Below are 27,130 nucleotides of genomic sequence, written 5' to 3' on the forward strand. Positions count from 1 at the left end.
GAAACAGACCAAAAGAGAGGAAGGGACTTGCCCAAGGTCACAAAGGATCTATATGATTAACCAAGACTGGCCTCCTGATTGCCCATTTCTATGGAACAAAAGCTATTTCCCTTGCAGGATCCTCAAATGATTTCCAAGATCTCATCTTTCTGATCTCATTGAAAATTCAGTCCCAGGCCAGGCACAGTAGATCATGGCTATAATCCTAGCACTTTGGGAGGCTGAGGTGGGAGGATTGCTTGAGGCCAAGAGTGTGAGGTTGCAGTGAGCTATGATGACTGATGCCACTGCATTCTAGACCAGTAGGTAGACTGGGCAACAGAGTGAGACCCTGCTTCAAAAAGAAAAGGAGAGAGAAAAAGAGAAAGAAAGAGAAAGGAAGGAAGGAAGGAAAGAAAGAAGGAAGGAAAGAAGAAAGGAAGGAAGGAAAGGAAGGAAGGAAGGAAGAGAAAGAAAGAAAGAAAATAAATTCAGTCTCAGGAAATGTCCATCTAATGCTTTTATTAAGGCTCCTTGCCCACTATATTAATAGCGAAATTGTAAAAAACTATCTCCCTCTGCTGGTAATATGGTATAACTACAAAGCCTAAAACTACTGGGAGTCAATTGCATTTAGGAAAAACAAATTAGGCTCCAAGAACAAGATTTAGGTTGACGTCTGACTGTTTCAACCACCTTGCTGTTGCCAAGACCCAGTTAGGATAACGCAATTCAAGGAATGGGTTCACAGGAGAATGTGTGTCAAGTAATATGGTCAAGTAATATGGAGAGTGAACAAGACAAAATCCTTTATCTTTGAAGTTGGTGAGGTAGTTAACAGAATTGGTTGAGTTTTAGACATAGAGAACTTGAGCTGCTAGTGGCATATCCACAGGGAGATGGCAATAAGAAGCCGAGCTGTAGGAATCAGTATCGGAAACACCAGGTCGGTTCACAGCTAGAAGTTAACTTTGGGAGTCTTCAGCATACAGTGGTGGCTCATAGTGCAAGCATCTAGGTAAGAACAGTGAACTGAGGACAGATCCAAGAGATGAACAATATTTTAGAGACAAGAAGTCATGAAACCAGAGAATTAGTGATCATGTCACTTAAACTTTTTTTTTTTTTTTTTTTTGAGACAGAGTCTCACTCTGTTGCCCAGGCTAGAGTGAGTGCCATGGCGTCAGCCTAGCTCACAGCAACCTCAAACTCCTGAGCTCAAGGGATCCTCCTGTCTCAGCCTCCCGAGTAGTTGGGACTACAGGCATGCACCACCATGCCCGGCTAATTTTTTCTATATATATTTTTAGCTGTCCATATAATTTCTTTCCATTTTTAGTAGAGATGGGGTCTCGCTCTTGCTCAGGCTGGTCTCGAACTCCTGAGCTCAAACGATCCGCCCACCTCAGCCTCCCAGAGTGCTAGGATTACAGGCGTGAGCCACCGCGCCTGGCCGTCACTTAAACTTTTAAATAAGGACCAGTAGCATTTAACACATGATTGCAATTTATGGTAATAATCATTAAGAATACAAACTGCAAAATTTCACAACAGGAAGATGTTACTTCAGAAAGATTAATGGCATACTAAAACCATGAGGAAAAAAACACATTCCAACTCAGATAACTTGATTATAGCAGCCAAATGCAACACTACTGAATGACATGTTTTTAAAACTGAGAGGATTACAGAAACATGTCAGTAAGAATAAAGGCATATAATGTTTGGTTTTTTCCCTGCTTTTGTGTTTTGGGAAAGAAAGGATGATTACAGAGAGAATTATAAATCTTCCTCAGATATGGAACACCCCCCCCCCCCCCCGAAATGACAATAGCTAAAACTCTTACTGTGGGTGAGGCATTGCTCTACATTTTCAGCATAGTAACTCATTTAATCCTTACAATCTACCTTTGAAGTAGCTACAGTTATTATTATCTCTATTTGTTACACTCAGGGAAACCGAGCTACCAAAACCTTAAGTAACTTGCATAAGATCACACAGTTTGATCAAGTTGGAAGTGCCTGAAGTTGAATTTCAAAGTCCAAAGTCTCTATTTCTATAGTAGAGAAAAATAAGACAGGAACACCCTTCAAGAAGAAGCATGAATAATTTTTAAAAGTAATGCTAATGTATTTATGTCATTAGAGATCCAGAACTTATTTATTTTTTAGAGACAAGGTCTTGTTCTATCACCCAGGCTGGGGTGCAGTGGCATGATCATAGCTCACTGCAGCCTGGAACTCCTGGTCTCAAGGAATCCTCCAGCCTTAGCCTCTTGAATAACTGGGATTATAAATGCCTGCCACTATGTCCAGCTTTAGGAGAACCTTAGTAGCTGCCCGTCCCACTGGTTGTCGCAGCCCAGGTGCAATACTATCAACTGATGTTTTTAACTTTATGGTAGAGGACATAGGGTTTTTTTTTTTTTTTTTTTGAGACAGAGTCTCATTCTGTTGCCTGGGCTAGAGTGCTGTAGTGTCAGCCTAGCTCACAGCAACCTCAAACTCCTGGGCTCAAGTGATCCATCTGTCTCAGCCTCCTGAGTAGCTGGGACTACAGGCATGCGCCACCATGCCCGGCTAATTTTATATGTATATATATTTTTTAGTTGTCCATATAATTTCTTTCTATTTTTAGTAGAGACACGGTCTCGCTCTTGCTGAGGCTCCTCTTGAACTCCTGAGCTTGAGCGATCCTCCTGCCTCGGCCTCCCAGAGTGGTAGAATTACAGGCGTGAGCCATCACGTCCACGAGGATATAGTTTTAATAGATGATTGGAATACTGGTTTATAAGCAGGAAATATTGTAAGCATTTTCACCCTATCAGATAGATTATTTATTATTTCTACAATAAAATTTTATATATCATAAGATACTTTTCATCTTTTGTTGAGGTATAAAAATGTTTTCAGAATTCTGAAGAAATTATAATCTGCATTTAGGAAAACTACGACTGACTTTAAAAGAAAAAGAAAGTTTTTAGTAATTGCCTGTGCTTACAAAAGATGGTTTCAAAGAACACACTTCCCGCGCTCAAGACGGTGAGGTGACTTCCCTTGAATTTCCATTCTGTGCAAGAGGTAGCGCGTTGCCCTTAAGAAAGATGGCAGCTTTCTGCCTTCCCTGCCCCCTTTCAAGATGGCTGCGTCAGGGTTCTTGGGCCCTTGCCTGGCGCCTCTTCCGGGCTTGGCAGGGGGCGGGGGCCATTGAGTAAAGCCTTGCGTGCCCGCGCCCGCGACGGAGGCGCGCTTCAAGGCGCAGGCGCAGGCGCGGGGAGGGGGTGGGGGAGGAGGGAAAGCGGCGAGTAAGATGGAAGATGAGGAGGTCGCTGAGAGCTGGGAGGAGGCGGCAGACAGCGGGGTAAGGAGGAGCCGCCGCCCCGGGGCAGGGCCGGGCGGGACCTGGCGTGAGGGAAGCCTCCGGGGAGCGGGTCTGAGGATGGTTCTCCCCAAGGAAGGGCCCCACACACCGGGCCTGGGGTGGAGGAGAGGCCCCCGGTTCCTGAGCGCGGTGAAGGCCTCTTAAAGGGGCCGCGTTCCATTTCTCCCTCCACCTTTGCCCGGTGCGCCTCCCTCGGGGCCCTAGATGTGCGCGTCACCCCGGGAGCCCCACCCGCCACCCAAGGCTTCTTTTCCTGGCCCCAGTGCCCACTCGCTTGCCCCGAGCCCCTTTGACCCTTCCTTTCCGTCGGGCTCCCCCGCCCGAGGCACCATTTTAAAGTTCATGTGCTCTGATGAGGAGGGACACGCCATGTGGGTGGGTGGCCTTGCGTGGACCTGGGCGGCATGCCGGGTTCCGGAGAAGAGCAGGAGCAGGCAGTTGAGGGCAGGGGAGAAATTGAGTCCTCTGTGGGCCACTCAACTCTCTGCTAAAGTCCCCCACTATCCGCCACGGTGGGCGAGTCTGGGCTTTTTTTTCTCTTTCACTTTTACTCCGAGAGCCTGTGACAGGCGGGTCTCCCGGGACCCCGCCAGAGCAACCGAAAGCTCAGCGGGCAGCCCCTCTCCCCGAGGACCCACCCCAAGGTCTGAGTCCCAGGGAGGGTCTTGGAGTGTGCTTGCCGGGGTCCAGGAAGAGGGGCGCGATATGCAAAGTAGCCTCATTCCTGGGAGGGGAGGGAGAAGTGGACTGTTCGACTTGTTTTTGGAGTTTTTGTGTTGCCTCTAGAAGCTGTAGGAAAATAGTTTATCTCAAACAGGAACTGCCAATTCCATTAGGTTCGTCATTAATTTGGTTTTTCAGAATTTGTGGTTCTATGGTGGCACTTGTGAAGATGGGGAGATGCCTTATTGGTCTCCCCGTGTTCGTGTCTGTGCTGTGCTGGGTCGACTGACACCCACCTTAAAGGTTTATGTGTGGGGAGTTGCGTGTACCAGGGTAGAACAGGAGCTGGGTTTTTCCTCCCCTAAGCGCCTTTTGAGGGTGCTTGTGAGCCCTGGAAGAGGCCGGGAAATTGACCCTCGAAGCAGTAGGTGTATCTCTAGGGGAATGTTGAAACTTGGCTTCAAAGTTTTTTCCACTGGTTCAGCATTTCTCTCACGGTTGTTTATGTTTTTCCACTTAGCATAATTGAGAATTTGAAGGATTAATTCGTTCAGAGGGTATTTAGTAGAGTTCCTTATGTGCTACTCATCTTTCTTGAATTTTGACTTAAGTGAAGTAAGTTAAAGATTTTATAGGGAGTAACAGGTGTCTGGCAGTTGGATATTTATTCATTCAGTCAACATTTCGAGTGTCCACTATGTGCTAGGCAGTGTGCTTAGCAGTGACTTTGTGCCAGGGAATGCAAAATTTCCAGTAGAGGCGTTTATTGTCTACCACTAAGCTGAATGAATCATCCAGACACCCCTCATGCCCACCCCCTGCAAGAAAGCTTGGCCTACAATTTTAACGTCACTTAAATGATAAGTTTCCTTGGGCATCTTGGCCTTTCTTTGGTTTTTCTTGCCTGTTTCAAAGTGATACGAGTTTCTCATGTTAAAGAAGTAGGAAGAAAATGAAAGGAACAAAAATGAATGTAGTGTTTGCCAGAAATTAGGGATTACTTTAGTTTTTCAGGATGGGTAAGTCACTTAGAGATAGGCCAGTCCCCCATTTAATGGCTGAATAAACCCAGAGATATAAGATTTAACTTAGGTCTTTCTGATGTTTGTCCAGCATTCTTTCTAATAGTTTTACTAAGGGTTTTAGTAAAATCCTTTAAAAGTGCCAGGTACAAAGGTGGAACACAAACCTTGCCTCATTGATATCAAGAGCAGTTCTGCCAAAATGCACATTCCCTTATATATCTTTTATTTAATTAAGTTCTTGAAACAACCTGTTGAGGCATTGTCCTCCAAACCTCAGACTAGGAGACAGAGGTTTAGGGAGTAACCTGTTTTGCTCAAGATCACACAGATAGTAAGTAGGGAAGCTGGGATTTGACCCGAGGCCTATCTGACTCTAAAAATGGGTTCTTTTCTCTAGCATTTTGCTGTCTCCCTACCTGGGACCTATGGAAGTCTTGGAAGTTGGACATTAGCTTTTATTTTTAATATGTTTGCTTTAGGCTTATATTTGAAGGCTCTCTTCAATTTGATTCCCTTTTTGAGTTTCACAGTTTGTTGTGAATATGCCTTTTTAGAAGAGGGAAGCCAGGGGAGAGGGTATGTCCCCATCACTGGGAAACCCATTGACTATAGACTGTACATGTCTTTCATATGTAGACAATTGCGTATGTAGAAGTCTTAGCTTCATGTTATCCTGTCTCTCTAGCCTCCAAAGCTGTAACGAGCTTTGAATACCCCATCCCAAAACAAAACAAAACAAAACAAAACAAAAATTGAGTGAAAACTAGTAAATGGAGGTTGACCAATTCTAAAAGTGAACATTCAAACTCCATGTAATCCAGAGGCAGTTCTGGTCCTTGAAAGTAAAGGCTTTTGGTGATCCTGGTCCTCCAACACTACAAAAAAAAAATTGACATCATGCTAGAATTTCTTTTTTTTTTGTATCAGTACATCTGAGGTCATTGTTTCCTGTATATCTTCAGAATATTCAGTATCAAGTCCTATTGTGTCATTTGGGGGAAGACTAACTTTGAGAAACACCTCAAATATTCAGTGTAAATAGGCTGCTTTTTGCTTTTATTTAGTATTGTAAACACTTATCTACTGTAAAATTGTTCCTTTACCTGTTTCTTCCCAAAGGGTTACCTCCCCAATCAAAGTGTCCTTTGATCTGAGGAATATAACTTAAGATTTCACCAAGGAAATGCTTATTTAAAAATACACTGCCTTGGGGAGAAGTGAAAATGTAAAATAGAGTTAATGTTGAATCAAACTTTAAATTGTGAAGCTGGGCATGGTGGCACATTCCTATAGCCCCAGCTACTGGGGAGGCTGAGGCTGGAGGATTGCTTGAGCCCAGGAGTTCAAGACCAGCCTGGGCAACATAGTGAGACCCCCGTCTCAAAAAAAAAAAAAATCTTTAAATTGTGTCCTTCACCTTAAGCAAATCTCATGAGACAAATAAAGTATTGTGTAATTGGAAGACATCTTCATGCTCCAGAACAAATTAGATCAACAGTTTGTTCAGTTTCTTATGGTTTGAAGCTAGCTTATATTCACTAGTTGTTTATTTAGACAATAAAATATGGCCTAGTCCATCTTCTTGGTTATGAGCTACCTCAACTAGGGAAAGGCAGGTGGTACATAAATGGAATTAGACTGGTGGTTATTATAAAGCATTGACAACCCCTCTAATTTCCTTGTATATTAAAAGTTTCCTTTTATTCTTTTTCTCAAGGTCAAGTCATGTAGCTAGAGGGAAGAAAATACATCTTAAGGAAGTTAAAGGATAACTGGCCTTCTGTAGTAAGAACACAAATTTACGTTTTCTATCCCCATGAACCAGTCATCCAAACATTGCCCCATCAGTGATGCTGCATGGTGTATAAGTCCATAGGAAGGTGTCGGTAAACATTGAATACCTATTGTGTACCAGGCACCGAGGCCTGGCTTAGTGGAGGAGTCAGGTAAGGCAACACTTTCTGTGGAAGAGGCTACAAGTGGGGTACCATGGTTGGGATCAGAGAAGGTCTTGTAGAGAAGATGATGCCCAAATTAAGATTTGAAAGATCAGTTGAATTAAGCAGTGGTAAGTCTGGTAGTGGCCGGGAGAGTGTAGGGCCAGTGCCTGCGTAGATGAGGAGGCTGGGAGAGATGAGTCTGCAGCATTGGGAGAGCTAAAAGTATTTCCTTCTGGCTGGAGGGGAGGGGGTTGGCAGGGCTGAGTGGAAAGAGAAGAGGCCACAGAGGTATGCAGGGGCCAGATTGGGAAAGGTTTCCTTGTGCTTGGTTCTGGGAATTTGGACTTTGTCTTGAAAGCAGTGGAGAGCTTTGAACACTTTTTGTTTTTTTTTTAGCAGGGGAGTGACAGATTTAATTTAGGAGATAAGAACTTTGATTTACTTCTCTTTCTTTGGAGAAGAAGCCATTCTTCCCAAAGTGTGACTGCTACCTCACTTTGGGGTGCCCAGTGTTCCCCGCAGCTGTTGTCATTATGGAACACGTACAGTGGCTATGGGAGTGGGAAAAAGCAGATCAGTTAGTTTGGGGTTACCTGGTGCAGATTTGTCTGTCTCTACAGTAAAGAGGGCATTTAAGATTTGTGGTGTCACAGAAAGCACAAATCCAGGTATATCATGCCTGAAGGGGCCACCTCTTAGCTGTTCCTGGTCTTTTTGGAAAAGTTGAGTCCTAGGGACCGTGAAGACCTCAGAGGGGGCTTTCTGTAAAGCAGTTGGCTAGTTTAGGCATCATGATGCTGAGCAGTCTGTCCCTGGGACTCTGGAAAAAGATCTGTTTCACTGTGGCTTCAAAGAAAGGAGGATAATGAGCTTTTCACTAGTAACTTCTCAGCTCCTTTCATTGAACCGCATGGGGGCCTGTTCCCAGCGTGCTCTGGGTATTGAGAGAGCTACCATGGTTGCCGTGGGCTGGAATTTTGGGCAATCACTGGCTTTCTTGCTTTCCCTTCTACAACAGGAGAGGATTTAGTGTGTCTTTCTAAAACTGTCGGTAAAATCTTGCAAGAGAAAAGTCACTTGTCTACATCTAATGACTCAAACATTGTAGGTAGAGGCCATTCCAGTTTCCGTCTCTATACTGCAGCGGGCCCCTGCAGTTAGCATCAATTTCTGGCTGTATCAGGTAGCTAATCTCCATGGATATGTAGGGTGTTCTCTCCTCTCCTATAAATTTTCTCCACAGGAATAGAAATTTTTTTCCGTTAGGACAGCTGCTGACTTGTTGGTTTCCTAGGAGAAGATTGCATTTAGCTACTTAAATCTGTGGCCAAAGTATAGAATAAAACATTTTTTTTTGTTGTTGTTAAGTAGTAACCATAGAGATTTCTCTTCCTGAGTGTTTTTAACTCTGTTAGTCTCTGCCAAGCATCCTTCTCTTTAATATCTAGCTCTGTGCAGGATGTTGATTAGGGTTATAACCATGCACCACAGAAATTAGCAGCAAATCCCAGCAGTGGGCTGTGTGTAGATAGAAAATCTTATCCCTGATGGTGAGAGACTTCAAAATGTCCCTCACAATAAGTCAGCCCCTCCGCACATGGAAAACTCTTTTCCTTCTAAAAGGAACACAGGAAATAACAGCCATTCCTTTCAAAGGAATAATAAAAATATACAGTTAAAACTGCATTCTTCAGGGGTCGTTATGATTAGATGAGATTGTACAGAAGGATAGTTATGACTGAGTCTGGAAAGGTCAGCACTGTCACCATTCTTCGTTGACCTTGAGAACCACATTCCCAGCCCTCATCCTCTGGCTGTCGTGGCTTATAAAATCTTTTGTGACCTTCCAGCTGTCAGTTGTGTTTCTGCTACGTAGTTGCACACTCAACTGGTGAACGAACACTGCTCATAAGCCTGCGAGCTCCCAAATCCCCTGGGCCCTTTTTGGAAGAGGTTCCAAAAAGCATATTGTAGGGCTTACACCAGGCCAGGAGGAGTGCATTTTTACATTCATTATCAGTGACCTCCTGAGGTGTAAGTGCTATTATTCCTGGTCCTGGAGAGGAAATCATGTGGTCGTCCCTGTCCAGGCTGTTGGCTACCTAAGTCTACACTTTCAGGGACCTCTTTGGAACAGTTTGTTTACATTTGCTCACTAGATAATTAACTAGTTAAGTGCTTTAGGATGCTTAGTTGCTAGTTCCTTTTTTTTTTTTTTTGAGACAGATTCTCGCTCTGTTCCACCCCACCCCCCATCCCCCCCCCCAGTGCGGGTAGGGTGTGTTAGAGTGTGTCATATAGCTCACTGCAGGCTCAAATTCTTGGGCTCAAGCAATCCTCCCGTCTTGGCCTCCCAGACTGCTAGGATTACAGGTGTGAGCCACCACCCTGACCTAGTTCCTTTGAAGAGTTTTATTTGTTTTCACCTGGGGTTGACCACCCGCTTCTGTAGCCTGATGAGCTTTTTGTGTCTCTGAGAAACTTGAACTCAGTGCTCAAGAGCCAAGTGGGTAATGCTGTAGGTGTAATCCTAGGAACATGACTGCAAGTGAGATGCTGGTGGAAATCTTGGTCATAAATGGGAAATAACATTTGGCCAAGTGGAAAAAGATAATATAAATAATTTTTGCTCTGGACTTTAAAATATTGAATTTGAATGCCTTTACCTGGATCTTTGTTGCTCTCCTTTGCTGTGCCGCTTTACCTATTGTGTTCCATTCTGCCTGCTTGAGCCTTTGGCCCTGGAGGTGTGGTGTTTGCTGCCTTTGCTGAGTGCTATGGATTCTAACTAGCCCTTGGATGTTAAAATAAAATTGGATTGTGGGGGTGGAGTAATAGTAACTTTGTTTCAGTCTTCAAAGTCAATATATGTGTTGGTTTTGTGTGTGTGTGTGTGTGTGTGTGTGTGAGAGGAGTCTTGCTGTCTTCATTGTAAATGGCTGCAGAAAAGAACAGGCTCTCTTTGCCAGTTACCAACCCACTTTTTCTCCATCATTGGCAATAGAAGTCAGAAAACTGGGATTTAAATGCCAGGTCTGATTTTTGGGCAAATCACTACCTACCTTCTCTCAGCTTCATTCTCCTAATTTGTGAAATTGAATTAATAGAATTTGCTTTGCCTGGTGGTGAGAGTTAAGTTAGTAAAGTGTCATTCAAAGGTGGATGTTGGAGCAGAGAGTGCCCTTGCTCTGTGTGAAGGTATCATTCCCAGGCCCTCTAGCCACTGACAGTATGGCCTCTATCAAAGTAGGTTTCAAACTTCCTAAGACTGGTGGAAGGACTGGTATACTGTTTCTTCTAAGTCTTGCATTGCTGAGTGTTGTATGAAAACCAAAAGGGAGAACCAGTACAAAAACACAGAGAAAGTGCGAACCCCGTTAGATGCTACCCACTGTTCTATTTCCATGGCAGGACTCTTCACCATTCCCCATACCCCTGCCTATCCCCTTACATTAAGGTAAAGGGCTTTATGGATTCCCTACCGCTTTGGAAGAGGCACTCAAAGCAAAACAATACATTGTCTCAAGATGGCAATTTACAAAGTTTCTGATGCCCTCTGGCCTGGGATACATCTATTAGGTTATTAAGTGTGAAATGTCTGATTTCCTCAAATACTAAGTTTGATAGTTGATATCTATGACATTTCACTTTGATACTTCTTGTTTTATTTTTATTATGAAGGTTCATCCTCAGTCTTTGAAACATATGTTTTGGCTTGTGATTGTCTCTTATTTATTTATTTATTTATTTATTGAGGCAACCTTGCTCTGTTGCCCAGGCTAGAGTGCTGTGGTGTCAGCCTAGCTCACAGCAGCCTCAAATTCTTGAGCTCAAGCGATCCTCCTGCCTCAGCCTCCCGAGTAGCTGGGACTACAGGTACACACTACCATGCTCAGCTAATTTTTTCTATTTTTAGTAGAGACTGGGTTTCACTGTTGTTCAGGCTGGTCTTGAACTCCTGACCTCAAGGAATCCTCTTGCCTTGGCCTCCCAGAGTGCTCAAATTACAGGCATGAGCCACAGCACCCAGCCGCGATTTAATATGAGTTCTGTCGTGGAACCAATGCAGCACAGACAGCATGAAATATCAACGAAGTGTCTGAGAAGGATGTGGCTAACGAACATGTAGTAGTACACTGATGGTTTGAGAAGTTCCATTCTGGTAATTTAATCTTGAAAGTGAGCCATATGGGCGACCTGAGACCCAGGTGGATAGTGATGAGCTGAAAGAGGTAGTGGGAGCGAATCCATCCTAACCTACGCATCAATTAACAGCAAGGTTTGACGTTACTATTCCAACAATACTGGACCATTTGAAACAAATCAGCAAGGTAAAGAAGCTGGATAGATGGGTTCTGCATGAATGAAAGGAGCATCAGAAGAGAAATCATCTTGAAGCTTGCCTTTCTTTGCTGTCACGACATAAAGGTGAACCATTTCTACACCATTTTGTTACATGTTATTAAAAATGGATTCCTTTTTTTTTTTTTTGAGACAGAGTCTCACTCTGTTGCCTGGGCTAGAGTGCTGTGGCGTCAGCCTAGCTCACAGCACCCTCAAACTCCTGGGCTCAAGCCATCCTCCTGTCTCAGCCTTCTGAGTAGCTGGGACTACAAGCGCGTGGCACCATGCCTGGCTAAGTTTTTCTATTCTTAGTTGCCTGGCTAAGTTTTTCCATTATTAGTAGAGCAAGGGTCTTACTCTTGCTCAGGCTGGTCTTTGAACTCCTGACCTCAAGTGATCACCTGCCTCAGCCTCCCAGAGTGCTAGGATTACAAGTGTGAGCCACAATGCCCAGCTGAAAAATGGATTCTTTTTGACAATTGCAAGCATTTGGCACAATGGTTGGATAAAGATGAAGTGCCAAAACACAGTCCAAAAATGAATATTCATCACAAAAAGCTAATGAATGGTGTCTGTTTCATGGTCCAGCACTGGTATTATCCACTACAGCTTCATGAAACCTGATCAGTCGATTACAGTGGATGTCTGCTGCAACCAGTTGGATAAAATGATGAGGATGCTTGTGATTAAGCAGCCAAGATTGGTCGATGGTCAATAGAGACAGGCCAATCCTCTTACAAGACAGTGCTCAACCACGTTACACAATGCTGCTCAAACCACAGCAGATGGACTTGCAAACTCTCTGTCATCCACAATATTCACCAGACCTTGCACTAAGTGACTACCACTTCTTCCAGGCTTTGGACCATTTCTTGCAAGGAAAAATACTCAGTTCTCAACAAGCTGTGGAAAATACCTTTTGCAATTTCATCGCCACCTGCTCTCCAGGCTTCTTTTGCTGCTGGCATAAACAAGCTACCATTACTTTGGCAAAACTGTGTCAATACAAACTACACTGATTTGAAATTGGACGTTTCATATTTAATGACCTAATAAATTGCTGGGCCTGTTTCCTGCTGAAGAGTCATATCCTGTTGCATGCTTCCTCATAGCTTTAAGATGTGGACCTTGGGAATCAGCTTTGTCGGTCTGCTACTGCTGTAGTCCTTCCTTAGGGAACCTAGGGTTGCACTAACCTGGCCTGTGGTGTAGGAGCAAGCAGGGTGGTGTTACCTGTCGGTCCTCATCCAACCTTATTTGTTCCTGCTGCCACCTACCTGCCATTCTCTTGAATCTTTTTGCTTCCCCCTCTTGAGGTTTAAGATTCAGTTCTGTTACTAGTTGTGTGCACTTAGGCAAGTCACTTAACTTCCGAGTATGCAGCAAGGCTGATGTACCACCCACAGGTTGTGGGGAGGATCAGAGGTGGTAAAAGGAGGACCAATGTATTACCAGTACCTGTGGCAGGTGCTTGGAGAATACTGCTCCTGTTGCCACTGCCAAGAAGTGCCTAAAAGCAGCCTTAGCTCTTATTTTGAATATGGATAGTGTCGCTTCCTTGGACCCAGATAGACCCAATTCAAATTCTGGCTCTACTCCATACTAGCTGTGGAACTGTGGTAAAGTTATGTAACCTCTCTGAATTGATTCCTTTTCATTTGTGAAATTGAGATATTTCTGTAAATTCCTGTTTCATTAGAATCTTTCACTAATTCATGTGTGGGGTACTATTTTAGGCTCTCTGGACAAATTTAGTGAATTAAGTTTCTATTTTTCGTAAGGCTTACTTTCTAGCGGGGAAGGTGGACAATAAATAATGTGTTTTATATACATACCTAATGAAGAAAGGTAAAACAGATTAAGGGACATAGAAAGTGACTGGTGGGGTGGCTTTTTATAAAACATGGTCAAAGAAGACCTCTCAAAAATAGGCAGAGAGACTTGAAAGAAGTGTGGGTATAAACTGTTCAGAAGCTTGTTGAAGTGCATTCCAAGCAGAGGGAACAGCAATGCAAAGGCCCTGAGGCTGGAGCATGATTTTTTTTTGTCTGAGGAACAGTAGGGGCTACTGTGGTGGCCATGTTGGGCGAGGGAAGTGGTAGGAGAAGAGGTAGCAGGGAGCCAGATTTGCTAAAGACTAGTAGGTGGTGGCGGATCTCACCTTGAAATAGGAGCCGTGGGAGGGTGCTGAGCGGGCTAACTTGGCTTTTAAAAGGCTTGCTCTTGCTGCTATGTGGAAAATAAACTCTAGGGGTAAGGGTGGAAGCACGGAGACTGATCAGGACGCTGTTGCAACTGTCCATTCAAGGGCTGTTAGTGGTTTGGATCAGGATGGTAGCAACAGGAGTGTTGAGAAGATTCAGGATATGTTGTGAAAGTAGAACCCACAAGATCTGCAGACGTAGAGTGTGAAAGATGCATCAGAGATGACTCCCAAGTCTTTGTCCTGAACCACTAGAAGACTGGAACTGCTGAGATGAGTGGGTAGGAGGAATGAGCGAGGAGCAGCTTGGGTAAGTGGATGCGATCATGAGTTCGGTTTTGGACATAGTAAGTTGGGTACCTTTTGAAATCCGAGTGAAAATGTCAAGTCGACAATTTTATTACTATATCGGTACTTATAAAGCTGTGGAACTAGATGAGATCACTTAAGAAGCCAGCATAGATACAGAATAGGAGAGGTCCAAATTCTGGGGTCTCCCAACCTAAAGTGGTCAGGAGAGGAAGAGGAGCCTATTCTATTTTGGGAGAAATCAAATACAGAGTGTGGGAAGGAGCTACCGGGGAGGTAGAGACCAGAACAGTAGTATCTGGGAGGCCAAGTAAAGAAAATGCTTTAAGGAAGGAGCATTGAGCAGTGTCAGATGCTGCTGAGAGGTTAAGGGAAATGAGGATTTGGAATTTACCATTGAATTTGGCAGTACTGGAGATCATTGGCGATTTTGACAAGACCAGGGTCAGGGAGATGGTAGGGCTCAGAGAGCTGGATTAAAGTGAGCTGGTGAATGTTACTCAGAGCAGAGCCTGAGCTGAACATTGGGCACTGGTTAAGTGCTGGTTGCTGCTGTGCTAACATGACAGACAGGGCCCACCAGAGTAGGTTCTGCACATCATGAGTAAGCAGTGTGCTTCTTAGATCCTTACAGCGCTTGGTTGCCAGTTGCTGAAAGACCTGATGTATAGCAGGAATACTACTAATTCTAAGGTTAGACTCTCATTAAAGCAGTGAGAAGAGAAAGTACAATGTGCAAGCTACATGGGTAGTTTTATATATTCTAGAAGCCACATTTTAAAAGTACAAAGAAACAGATGAAATTAATTTTAATATTTTTAGTTTAACTTAGATGTATCCAAAACAGTATCATTTCAACATGTGATCAATATTAAAAATATGTACTCTTTTTGGGGTTTTTTGTGGGGGGGGGGCGGGGAGAGCCTGTACACTCTTTTTGTACTAAATCTGGAATATGCACTGTACATTTGGCACTTAAAACACATCTCGGTTTGGACAGGCCATGTGTGAAGTGCTTACTAGCTACATGTGGCAGTGGCCACCGTACTGGGTGGCATAGCTAGAGCGAGTGCAAAAGAGGGTGCGCCCAAAGGAGTCCCTCTCACTGGGAAGACAGAGAGATCCTGAAAGCTGAATGAACTTGGGAAGAAAGCAGGAGGAGGTGGTTTTTCCCGTACAAGCAAGAATTGTTTGGTCTATTCAACATACCATCCCGAAAGTCCTTTATAGTTTTCTGGTAACCTTGGTTTCTTCAAATTCATGTCTGGCTGACCCCAGGAATTATTAATTTTATGCAGATAAAGTCATCTCAGAAGGTTTTCCGGAAGCAGATTAAAAGGAGAGATGGATTCATTGTAAAATACCTTTCTAGATTTGAACTTCTTGGTCTAGGAGGTATCTTATTTTCTTTTCTTCTCCTTTTCCTCTGTTCATGTTTTTGTTGTTGTTGTTTTAAGAGACAGGATCTTTGGCTCTGTCCCCCAGGCTGGAGTGCAGTGGCCCTGTCATAGCTTACTGCAGCCTGGAACTCTGGGCTCAACAATCCTCTGACCCCAGCCTTCTGAGTAGCTGGGACTACAGGCACAGGCCACAGTGCCTGGCTATGTTCATGTATTCTCCCTAACTTTTTCTTATACCGCTTCTCTTCTTGAAACTCGTGTCCTTTAAGGCCATGCAGCCTTCCCCGACTTCTCATGGCAGGATTACTCACTGTCACTTCTCTTTTCAAAACACTGTTCAACAACTAATACAGCTACTGTGACTTGTTTATCTGACTTCTCATCAGCAAAGCTTGCCTTCCTCACTTCCTGGTCTCCACGTCTACTTTAGAGTAGGTTTGCTGTAAATGCTTGTCTCCAACTTGTTTTTGTCACAGTGGAGCAAAAAAAAAAAAAAAAAAATGGATTTTAAGGCACATTAACAAAGCACAGACTTCCTCAGACAGGCAATTTTAGAACTATATCCTGTGTCCTACAGTGACCCACTTAATTAAAGTAGAACGTTTTTCCTTGGTGTGGGAGTAACAAAAGAAGAAGGAATGTTTTGTGGGAAATGGAACCCTAAAACAGACTGACCTAAGTGTGCATTAAAAAGGCACATCTTGCCTATAGTTCCAACTATTTAGGAGACTGAGGCAGGAGGATCGCTTAAGCCCAGGAGTTCAAGACCAGCTGGGGCAATGTAGTGAGACCCCATCTCTTTAAAGGAAAAAAAAAAAAAAGGCAAATCAATGAGTGGGCCTGGCTATGCCCCAGAGATCTTGTCTCTCAACCTCTGGATTCTGCTTTTTGCTTCTTTGACTTATCTAATTGTGTTTGCCTGGTGTTGAGTTCTTTTTTTTAATGTGACAGTGATGCTGAAGCATTCCTGTAGAATCAAACCTGGCGTGATAGGACTTTGGGTTTTTCTCTCCCTTGGGTTAGCCAGGGGAGATGGAATAAGCAGGAGCATTGGACATGGCCAACTCTACCAGGGCAGGACACTGTCACAGCTGTGCCACTCACACAGAGAAATAAGGCAGGGATGAAACAATTGAATCGACATGGAGGTTGTTTGAAGAAGTCTATGGATTGTACTCTGGACTTGAAATGGCTAGTGTTGCATTTTAAAGGTAAAGAGGCCTTTTTATCTGATAGTTTTAGGCCAGATTTTGCTGTTATAGATTGGTTATTCCTATGAATTCTTGTGCTTGATTCCTAAGTGAAATTGGGGCCCTCACAGGAAGAGCCAGACTCCCATCAGATTTGTGGTATGGGAAGCATAAGGAGCCTTGCTTGGGAGACTGCTTTGCCAGGAGGTCCTGACACAGGCGGCCCTGCAGCCAGGGAACATGGGTGCTGATGTCCTGGCCAAGACTTGAAGAGGTTAGGCCCAGCATGGACACTGCCCACTGTGGTGAGAGTTCAGGGCCAGCATGTGCTGGAAGTTATTCCTACCTGCTGCTCCTTCTCAGCATCTTTCTTCCCTTTGCTTTTTCTAAAGTGGTGGTTTTGTGTTAATCATGCTCTGGTTCGCAGAGAAATCCTTGTACTCTCCGGGTTCCTGTCTCTTCTTCAGATCTCCCCAGGATCCGCTCGTAGACTTGTGCTTCCTGATTAAGGCTAGCTAGAGAAGACCAGGTGACCCTGTGGGACATAGTGATTCGCCAGGAGCTCAAGACCAGTTATTGTTCCTTGAATTTGAGAGGAAAATCAGAAATGTCATCTTCTGAAATGGAAACTAACATAGAGAGAAGCAAATTATTTGGGAAAAGGTACCTAAATAGCAACTTTGTTGCCAATAAAAAGAATATTTCCTAATTCAGAGCCTAGAACCAAAGGTGCCTCTTAGACCTCTGTTTAATACAACATTGCTTGACTTCTTAGGAGTTGTGTTGGTTGCTCTGGTGACCAGAGAGAGGGATGCTTTGATGGAGCAGAACAGTTCACTCCTTTGTCTTGGGAACTGAGGCATGGGGTGGGGTGAGGGGGCGGTGGCTCTGGGGAGTGGGCAGCAGCAGGGTAGGCACCAGGAAGGGTGAGACTCCTGTTCCCACCCTCATAATATAACAGATGAGGATTTTGGTTTGTTCACTCTATCTCTTGTGAGTTTGGCTAGTTTGAATCTGTCCCCCAGGGCTTCATCACTCCTAGATGAACTGAAATGACTGTTTCTTAATCATTTAGATCTGAGAAAGCATGGCTGTAATGGTGCTATAGTTGCTGCTGTACTTTACACCAAGGCCCAGAATAGCCTATTTTTCTCCTTGGCTTTTTTTCCTCTCCTCTCACCTTCTCACCTTTCTCTTTCCTTTCTTACCCACCTCTTAATGCTACAGGAGTGAATCTGCCATTGTAATATGCTTTGCCTTGCCAACACATCCCTATCCTCTTTGTTCCTTTTGTAGCTTTGACTGTGTAACAAAATTTAGCTGTTTGAGGTGACCCCCTCCCTGCTCTCCTCCTTTGGAATGATCTTATCCCTATTACACTCCTAGGCTCCCATCTCCCAACTTTTCTGCCAGAGGCTTACACAAGCACATCTTTGCAAGGTTAAGGGCATCAGCAGCCAGTGAAGCTGTGCTTCCTCCTCTGATGAGTTAAGTTTGCAGATGTTGATGTCTGATTTCATTCACCTTGTGGCTGTGGCCTCTCCTTTACCTCCCATAAAGGACCGGACCTGTCCAGAACACCTCCCTCACCATTGTGGTTCTTCATGATTTCCTGCCTCTCTACTCTTTCCTTCTGGCTTTCCTTGTTCTCTCAGACCAAGAAGTGTGTACCTCATTTTTGTAGAGGTGTAACCCCAGGACAAATGATACCTTGGTTTGGCAACAACAGATCTTTTGCTTTGGATTTGGACCCATACAGCACACAGTGTCATCTTCTGTAGTCTGCTCGGTGCTGCTTGGCAAAAAATAGGAGGAGGAGCCGTAGGAAATCCCTCCCCTGTCGTGTGCCCCAACACTCACCTTGTGCCCCTCAGAGCAGAATTGTAGAGCTTATAGCCCTAGAAGTCAGGCCTCTAACTCAGGAGCCTTGACCTTGGGCCAGGTTCTGTGCATCCTTGTAAAAAGAGAAGATACCCTAAGGCAATGTAATTCCTTATTTCATGCCCATATCTGGGTGCTTTTTCATACAACGTAAGTTCCGTTGAGCTGTTGCACCTGTGGAGGAGACGCACATTCTCCTTGTCACACACCCTATAGGAAAGTTTTGACTTGGTCCAGCCTTTCAGAGCATAGGCCTGAGAGCAGATTGATTGCAAGGCCTTGTCTGAGGAGAGAATGGACTGACTCATGATACCTGGACAGACTCCAGAGTGAGACGCAGTGCCCTCTCCAGCTGCTGGCAGAGCACCCCCTCTCCTGCTTGGATGGCTCTGAGCATGCTGGTGTCCAGCTGGCCACCTAGAGATGACCAGGATCTGCTTTCCACCAAAGTTGCTTGAGTTTCTATCCCATTCTGTAATCTGATAGAAGAATCCCTCTGCAGCTCTGGTGAAGCCTTCTTGCCAGACAAGTGGAGTTGGGAGTTCTAGTTAGTGGAGTGCCAGGGAGCAGCGTGGAATCGGGGAGATGGTGAAGAACGGATCAGTATCTCATGGCTTTCACTGGCATTTACAGGGATTTGAGCAGTTGTTGGGGCGTGTCAGCATGGGGGCCTAAAGGGCTTGTTCTAGGGTTGGCTTTACGATTTCTTTCTTTGTGACCTTGGGCAGTTCCTTAACCTCTCTGAGCCACATTACCCTCATCTGACAGAGAAGGATAAAAGCTGCCTTATCTATCAAATAGGGCTAGTGTGATCAGAAAATAAGTGTTTGGGAAAGCACTTTGACAGTCATAAAGCATTATATTGACATAAGGCATTATTTTTAAAACCAGTAGCATTATATTATATGCCAAGTATGCTGGTCATGTTCTAGTTTGAGGACAGAGGCACGTTTACTCAGACATGGCCCATAGTGCCCTCTTGGAGGGCTTTTTTCCACCCAGGCCCCATGTGATGGGACTGGGCAGATTCCATCTTCCTTAAAGCCCTAGAGAAATAAGGAAGCGTTTACTCTCCTGAGAGGAAACCTGGGTGGGACCTGTCAAATTCAGCTAATGGATTAGTCCCATTTGCCTCTATCTTATTTGGCACTCACAGTGATAATGAAAGTAAGGAAGAGTTCACATAATGAAGTTTAAAAATTCAGAGCTCTCCCATAAAAATCTTGAATTCAGTTTCTCCTGAAATGGCATCTCTAGCCCTGTCAGCCAAGGTTCGGCTATGCGGTGGCCCTTCTAGGCAGGCAAGTGCTCTTTGGTGCCTTGCAGCCCCTTCACGTCCTCGGGTGTGCCCCCTGCATGTGGAGTTTGGCTGCTTGCCTAGCCTGTGCAGGCATTTAGTTTCGACCCAGTTTGAAGGCATCTGAAATCCCAGAGATGTTAAACCTTGCATTTATGATGGAGAAACTTGAATAGGCAGTCTCGTTTTCAGGTTGGAACAAAGTGATGCAGTGTGGAACTTTAAAACCAGAAGTCATTCGTGAAAAGTTCTTAAAAGGTAATGGGCATTAGACTCATGTGAGACATGGTGTTTACTCAGGCAGTAACATTAGTATTAATAGATTTAATACAGTTTTGACACAAACTCTGCAGTGGGCATAAGATTCTGTGTGAGTGTGTCAGTTCACAGAAAACATCCAGGTCATTCTCTTACTGTTGGTGTATTGAGCGCCAGCTATGTTCCAAGCTGGAGTGAGAGATTTTTGTTTTAGTGCCTTCCTAACCCCTCCAGAGGCTAGTATATTGTAAATATACTTTAAACACAAGTCAGCACCAACCCGAATGGGTGTCAGTGTTAGACTGGATTTAAATCTAGCTTCATATGACTAATCTAGTTCATGTTGTTTGTAGGAGACATGAATAAGGACATGGAAAGGTAAGAAGACACATGTTCCAGGAAGTACTAACCAAAAGAAAGCTGACCTAGCTTTATTAATATTAAACAATAGATGCTGAGACAAAGAAGATCACTTTATCATGATTAAACTATTTAATTTACTAGAAAGACTAATTCTTGGCCAGGTGCAGTGGCTCACATCTGTAATCCTAACACTTTGGGAGGTTGAGGCGAGAGGATTGCTTGAGGCCAGGAGTTTGAGACCAGCCTAAGCAACATAGTGAGGCCCTGTCTCTACAAAAGAAAGAAAAATTAGCTGAGTTGGTGGTGCACACCTGAAATCCAGGCTACTCAGGCTGATGCAGGAGAATCGCTTGAGCCCAGGAGTTTGAGGTTACAGTGAGCTATGCCACCGGAATGCCACTGCACTCCAGCTTGGGCAGTGGAGCGAGGCACTGTCTCAAAAAAAAAAAAAAAAAAAGGAATTCTTTCCATATTCAGTAGTTCAAACGAATCAGTAAGAGTTGACAAGATTTTGACAATATAGGTAACCAGCTTGAACTGCACCTATCAACTATAGAGTACAGTCACTTTCAGGATATACAGAGCACTCCTGAAGGCAGGCCGCACACTGGGCTGTGAGGCAGATCTCCGCACATTTCAAAGCTTTCTTACTGCAGCTATGGTTCTTAATGTTTTGTGAGTGACGGACTCCTTTGAAAATCCCATGTATCTTATAAATCAGGGCTTCTCAACCTTGGCACTGTTGACATTCAGAGTTAGATAAATCTTTGTTGTGGAGGCTGTCCTGTGCATTGTAGGATGTTTAGCAGCATCCTTGGGTTGTACTCACTAGTTGCCAATAGCGTCTATCTTCCGCCAGTAATACTAACCAAAAAAAGTCTTGACATTGCCAAATGTCCCCTGGGGGGCCAAATTGAATCTGGTTGAGAACCGCTGTTATAAACCTTCTCTCCAGAGAAAAATATAATTTTGCATACAATTTCTCCCTTCTCTAGTAGCCAGATGGTCTTGCCCTCACTGAGAATGGATGAGTGAGTGGGACAGCCAAGAAGCCTGGGGGCTGGTCTTTGCTCTGTGCACAGCTTCTCCCCCCACCCTCGTCCAGGGCATGGATGCTCACACAGGAGTATGTGGAGGTGCCACAGAGTTCCTGTGCTGAGGGCCTGTGGGCTCAGATTGCCACCAGCGCCGACATCCCACCCAGGACTTGACGGGGTTAGGTCCAGCGTGGGCACTGGCCTGCTGTGTTGGAAGGTAGTTCTACCTGATGCTCCTTCTCAGCATCTTTCTTCTCTTTGCTTTTTATAAAACGGTGGCTTTGTGTTAATCAGGACCTATCAGGCTCTGGTTCTGAGTGAAATCCATGTTGTACTCTTGGGGTTCCTGTCTCTTCAGGTCCCCCCAGTGTTCATTATAGACTGTGGACTTCTAGTTCCTTGAACATTGGCTTCTGTTTTACTCTATCTAGGTCTTTTGTTAGGTGTTAGTCACAGAGAACTCAAGTCCATAACAGTAGAAAGTAATTATAAAATATTTGATACCTGTGACCATGAAGGAATGTAAAAGGGAGAGTTTATCCCTACGGAGCAGAGAAGACTTTTTTTTTAATTTTTTTTTTCTTTTCTTTTTTTTTTTTTTAAACACAAGGTCCTTTGTTAGTAGGGAGCAGAGAAGACTTCACAGAGGAGAGGCAGACATCCAAGCTGGATTTTCTAGGATAAATGGCAGTTTGCAAGGGGAGACATTATAGGCAGGTGGAACAGCACACTGGGTTCTGGGGGTTAGTAATAGCAAAACAGGAACAGAAGGTATGGGTGAGGCTCACTTAGCAGCTTCAATTTGGTCCTACAAGCAATTGAAGAGTTCCAGGTAGAGAAGTGATATGATCAAATTTATGTTTAGAAAGTTGATTTGAGTGGCTCTGTAAAGGACAGGTTGGAGGCCAGGAGACTAGTAGGAGACTGCAAAGCACCCAGCTCAACAATGAAGTCTACAACTATCGCGGCTGCCATGGGGATAGAATGGAGATGGCCCCAGAGTCTAGTCCATATCCATTACCTTGAAGGACACAGTCACGTCTTTGGCTAGAGAGAGGGCACTGCCCTTAGCTCTGAAAATAGAGACATAAGTTTTTGTTTGAGAGAGATTTTTTTCCACTTTTTATATACATTTTTTTCCTCTAGGAAATAGACAGACGGTTGGAAAAAAAACTGAAGATCACACAAAAGGAGAGGTAAGGCTGCTGTCTGGTCTGAGGACTTGTGCTCTCTTCTGTTTGAGAGCTGGGCAGTCAGTGGTGTTCTCCAGCTGGCCGTTAAGTTTAGCAGGTCAGGCTCCTGGGCAGCAGACCCATCCCTCCAAGTTGGAGACCATGACATGGTGGCTTGAGGCTTTGGGAGTGAGGCTGGAGTGTTGCACTTGCCTCCAACCTTTTTGGGCCCCTTGTGTGAGGTTGTCTGATGGAAAGCGGGGAGGTGACAAGTTGGAAGACTTAGGTGTTAGCCCTGGCTGTGCCCCCAATTGCTCTGAGGTTTGGGGCAGGTTTCTCTGACATAAGGAGTTGGGCCAGAGGAGTTCTCTGGGCCCCCAGTGACTTGGTGGTTTAGGGTCTTGTGAGGGTATCTTGGAATAAAAGACTCTATGAGATTCTTGAAAAGACCTTTAGGGGTAGCTTTGTTCCTCACCCAGAGAGCAGAGAAAGTGAGTTTCCAGAGCAGGCCAAAGTTGACTTAAGCTTTCTGTCTTTGGGCTTAGGTAACCTGTTTGCCAACCCGCTAGTTTTCCTGGCTCCTTGTCTGTCTGCTCGTCTCAGCAACTACAGTAAGCCCTGGTTACAGTCCCCCTTCTGTGCCATTCCTGTCCCCCTAAGACTTGTTCCAGTTCATCCTGGCAGCAGCTGAGTTAGTTCCTCTAATCCTTATCCCTCCTGACAACTGAGGGTCTGAAAACAGGCCCCTGTGGACCTGTTTGGTTCTGAAGAAAAACTAGTTGACTGCTCTGGGGAGGGTCCTGGTGGCTGTTTTGGGGTGGCCATTCCCACCTGGGATTCTTTCTCCTCCTGTGGCTTTTGTTTCTTTCCCTTCCCGTGTTGTTTTCCCTCTTTGTTTTTTGTTAATTCCACTTCTCCTGTGGACACATTGCCTTGATGTGCACGTCCAGCAGCCTTGGACAATGCCTTTCTTTAGAGCATTGCCAAGCACTGTTTCTGGGATCGTCCTTCACTCCAGCCCCGCCGCTGTCCAGCACACCAGAGAGCCCTGGTGAGGGAGGTTTCTCTGTTCAGAAGCTCTTTTGAAGAGGCAATTCAATTGTCTGGCGTAGCTTGTCTCTAGGAGGCGCAGGTCACTCTCACCAGAAGGCTGAGGCAGTTTGGTAAATCCTGTCTTGATGCCGGGCAGGGATGGCATAGCAGGCTCCTTTGTAGTATTTGACTGGTTTGAGCACATGATGGAAGGACTTGGCTGAGAGTGGACACTTTACTAACCCCCCATCTCACCAGCTTGTCATGCTCTGGTCTGTATAAGGAAGTTGGGATCTTAACGAAGTTTTTGGATTCTGGACATGAAATGTTTTGCCATAGGGGCCAGACGGTGGTTGATGTTACTGTGATCAACATAAAGGGATAGAAGTCCCAGAATGAGGTGGTATTCCAGCCCCCTTGGCCAGGGGTTAGGGCTGAGGAACAGTTCCTGTGGACTGCCAGAGCTGGTGGAAGCTTGGTTTTTCGAGAAACCCTTCTTGAGGAGTGGGAGTTTTGGTGTCTGGTCAGAGGCCAGAGAATAATGGACAGAATTAGTGGGAGAGGGGGAGGAAAGTGATGAGGGTGGGTATGGGACAGGGACGGGGCCTCCATAGTCAGGGTAGGATTTGTGAAGCTGTGTTTGCTCTTTGTCAGCAGGAAATCCAAATCTCCTCCCAAAGTGCCCATTGTGATTCAGGACGATAGCCTTCCCACGGGGCCCCCTCCACAGATCCGCATCCTCAAGAGGCCCACCAGCAACGGTGTGGTCAGCAGCCCCAACTCCACCAGCAGGCCAGCCCTTCCGGTCAAGTCCCTAGCACAGCGGGAGGCAGAGTACGCTGAGGCCCGGAAGCGGATCCTGGGCAGTGCCAGCCCTGAGGAGGAGCAGGAGAAACCCATCCTCGACAGGTGAGTGTAGCTGGCAGGGCTGGCCAATGACCACAGCACTAGTCCTCCCCTAGGAGGAGGAGGAGCACAACCTGGCTGCACAGAGAGAGCGAGAAGCACGCAGAATCAGGACGGGAGGCTGCACAGCTCCAGCTGCCAACCGCAGCCTGCTGGGCCCAGTTCTGCGCATTGGTTGAGGAGGTGGTGGTTTGTTGGCGTGCTGCCTCTGCAGGCACCAGGGGGCAGTGTTGCTTGGAGGTTAAAGGCATGGACTTTGCATCAAAGTCAGCCATTTACCTTTCCTTAAAACTACTTAACCTCTCTGTGGGACTTAGTTGCCTAATCTGAAAAATGGGTTAATGATAGCACCTACCTTATCAAGTTGTTGTGTAGGTCAGTGAGTGAATGAGCACAGGATGCTGAGAACCCGGGCTGGCAGTGGAAAGTGCCCAATTAAGTACTTCTGTGATATCTTCTGGGTCTCTGGTAGCCGACTGTGATGTTTTATGAATTTTCTAAGTTCTTTCTTACTCTTGGCATTTTTTTCTCTGCAACACTAGCAGTTACATTATGGAAGTTTGTCACTTCCTGGTAAAGTTAGTATTTTTTAAGAGGTCCTCCTGCTAACTTTGAGAGGCCTCTTTGGCTTGGTATTCTGGTACTTGAAGAACTAATCTGTGTACTTTCTGTCCCTTCATAATTTTATTATTTATTTTTTGAGACAGATTTTTGCTCTTTCACCCTGGCTAGAGTGCAGTGGTGTGATCATAGCTCACTGCAACCTCGAACTCCTGGGCTCAAGTGATTCTCCTGTCCCAGCCTCTCGAGTAGCTGGGACTACAGGCATGAGCCACCACACCCAGCCATGTCCCTTCATAATTTTGCAGGGATATTTGTTATCTCTGTTGTTTTTCTTCTAAGTCTTTACCTTTCTGTAGTGGAAAAAGTACATTTCCTTTATTTAGTGTTCTATAGTCGTATGAGTCAACCTGTAACCACATGGTCTGGAGAGAAAGACAGGAAGATAGAAATGGTGGGGGGACGTGTCCCTCTGCTGAGCTCTTGGTTAGTTAGGGCTCTTTACCTTGGCCTGACATTCTAGAGAGTCTGTGCCACATGGTTCTGCGGAGGATGTGTTGTCCTTGGTCATTGCCTCTGGACAGAATGGGCCTTTGAGCACTCCTCCCACCTACAAATGAAGATGGCGACCCAACCTGGGGGGAAGAATGCTGTAGCTCCTAGAAGTGACCATGGACTGCTGGCCCCACCTGCCCCCAGGGACCTCCCAACTTGGAGATGCCCTGAATCTACTTGCCAAAGAAGCAGACTCGTGGAGCCAGAGTTGGCTGACAGCCACTGTGACTTTTGCCTCAGCTGCAAGGATGGTTGGTTTTTGAATTGGGGACATCTTTTATATCCTTCTTCAGGCCTTCCTCTGATCTTCTTCCCTTCAGGCCAACCAGGATCTCCCAACCCGAAGACAGCAGGCAGCCCAATAATGTGATCAGACAGCCTTTGGGTCCTGATGGGTCACAAGGCTTCAAACAGCGCAGATAAATGCAGGCAAGAAAGGATGCCGCCGCTGCTGCCGTCACCGCCTCCTGGGTCGTCCGCCACGGGTTGCACTGCCGTGGCAGACAGCTGGACTTGAGCAGAGGGAACGACCTGACTTACTTGCACTGTGATCCCCCTTGCTCCGCCCACTGTGACCTTGAACCCCATGCACTGTGACCTCCCCCCTTCTCCCCTCTTCCCACTGTGATTGGCATGTCGACAAGGGCTGTCCCAAGTCAATGGAAAGGGAAAGGGTGGGGATTAGGGGAGGGTTGGGGGGACCCACCAAGAACTCAGAGTAGAGAGTCAGACAGTGCCACTTGGCCACTTGGGGTAAAGCCAGTGCCAGCAATAACAGTTTATCATGCTCATTAATTTGGGATTTTAAAACACAAATGAGAACTCCTGCCCACCCACCCCCAAGTGCATGTCTTCATCACTTAAAAAGCAAGTTCCATTTGAAAATATCCTTTCTTTTTTTTTTTTTTTTTTCCTATTTTTGTTTGTTTTTACAAATATCTGATTTGCAAGAAAAAGCGCATGGGAGGGATTTTAGCAGTTTAATGAATTTTTAATTGAGGAAAGGTAGTTTGGTAGTCTACTTAAAAAAATGTTTCTGGGACATTCACTAGAAACATTAACCAATAGGATTTTGGTGAGCTTAGCTTCTGTATTCCTACTGCCGCCCAGAAAAGGGGCAGGGCTCTGCAGCCCCCAGGACAGATGAGCACCCCATGCCTATACCTCCCTCCCCCAGCTAAGTCCCAGGGCATCTTGGCCTTGCCTGGAGACTGGGCTAGCTCTGTAGGCTCAGAGAGCCAGGGGAGGGTGCCAACCCCACCTCTAGTATTTTGGGAAATAGGGAAAGTGAACAGACTTCCCCTTCCCATATCCCTCAGGGTGGTTCCCTACCAGCCAGGCTTGCTACTTCTGGAAGGAAGCAGGTAGTATCAGGGAGTGAGACCGCACTCCTGGATTTAGAAATAAAGGACTCAAGACTTGTTCAGTATTTGGCTGACCAGGGGAGAGTCTGGCTCCAGGACTCTGAGCCTTCTGCCTAATGTGGTCAGAAGGTGGCTAGATCTTCCCACTCCAGCAAGGCTTGAACTCTTAAGGATTTGCGGTGCTCCATCTCTGTTACTGGCCCTAGCTCAGTAACTTTACTCGGTACATTTCCTGTGTGAAATCAGTACCTTGGGAGCAGACCATTCTG

The 27,130-nt window shown here is 45.4% G+C and overlaps 1 protein-coding gene across 2 annotated transcripts; it reads left to right on the forward strand.

Moving 5' to 3' along the window:
* Positions 1 to 3,284: 3,284 nt before the first annotated feature.
* On the forward strand, positions 3,285 to 25,991 carry SZRD1 (SUZ RNA binding domain containing 1). 2 transcript variants are annotated; one of them, XM_069477382.1, is made up of 4 exons: positions 3,285 to 3,340; positions 22,418 to 22,467; positions 24,130 to 24,384; positions 25,818 to 25,991. In XM_069477382.1, exons 1-4 carry the CDS (start codon positions 3,290 to 3,292, stop codon positions 25,918 to 25,920), a joined length of 459 nt encoding a protein of 152 aa, XP_069333483.1. In that variant the 5' UTR covers positions 3,285 to 3,289; the 3' UTR covers positions 25,921 to 25,991. The 2 variants fall into 2 exon arrangements, with proteins under 2 accessions (XP_069333483.1, XP_069333484.1); XM_069477383.1 differs by having other exon boundaries at positions 24,133 to 24,384.
* The last annotated feature ends 1,139 nt before the right edge of the window (positions 25,992 to 27,130 follow it).

Source organism: Eulemur rufifrons, chromosome 8 (assembly GCF_041146395.1).
Source record: "Eulemur rufifrons isolate Redbay chromosome 8, OSU_ERuf_1, whole genome shotgun sequence".
Lineage (NCBI taxonomy): Eukaryota > Metazoa > Chordata > Mammalia > Primates > Lemuridae > Eulemur > Eulemur rufifrons.

What these genes read in the sequence shown, in the direction of transcription:
- SZRD1 (XM_069477382.1), top strand. Translation starts at nt 3,290, where the DNA reads ATGGAAGATGAGGAGGTCGCTGAGAGCTGGGAGGAGGCGGCAGACAGC. An exon ending in AGGAGGCGGCAGACAGCGGG is followed by an intron (nt 3,341 to 22,417) that starts GTAAGGAGGAGC and finishes TTTTTCCTCTAG; the next exon opens with GAAATAGACAGACGGTTGGA. An exon ending in GAGAAACCCATCCTCGACAG is followed by an intron (nt 24,385 to 25,817) that starts GTGAGTGTAGCT and finishes TCTTCCCTTCAG; the next exon opens with GCCAACCAGGATCTCCCAAC.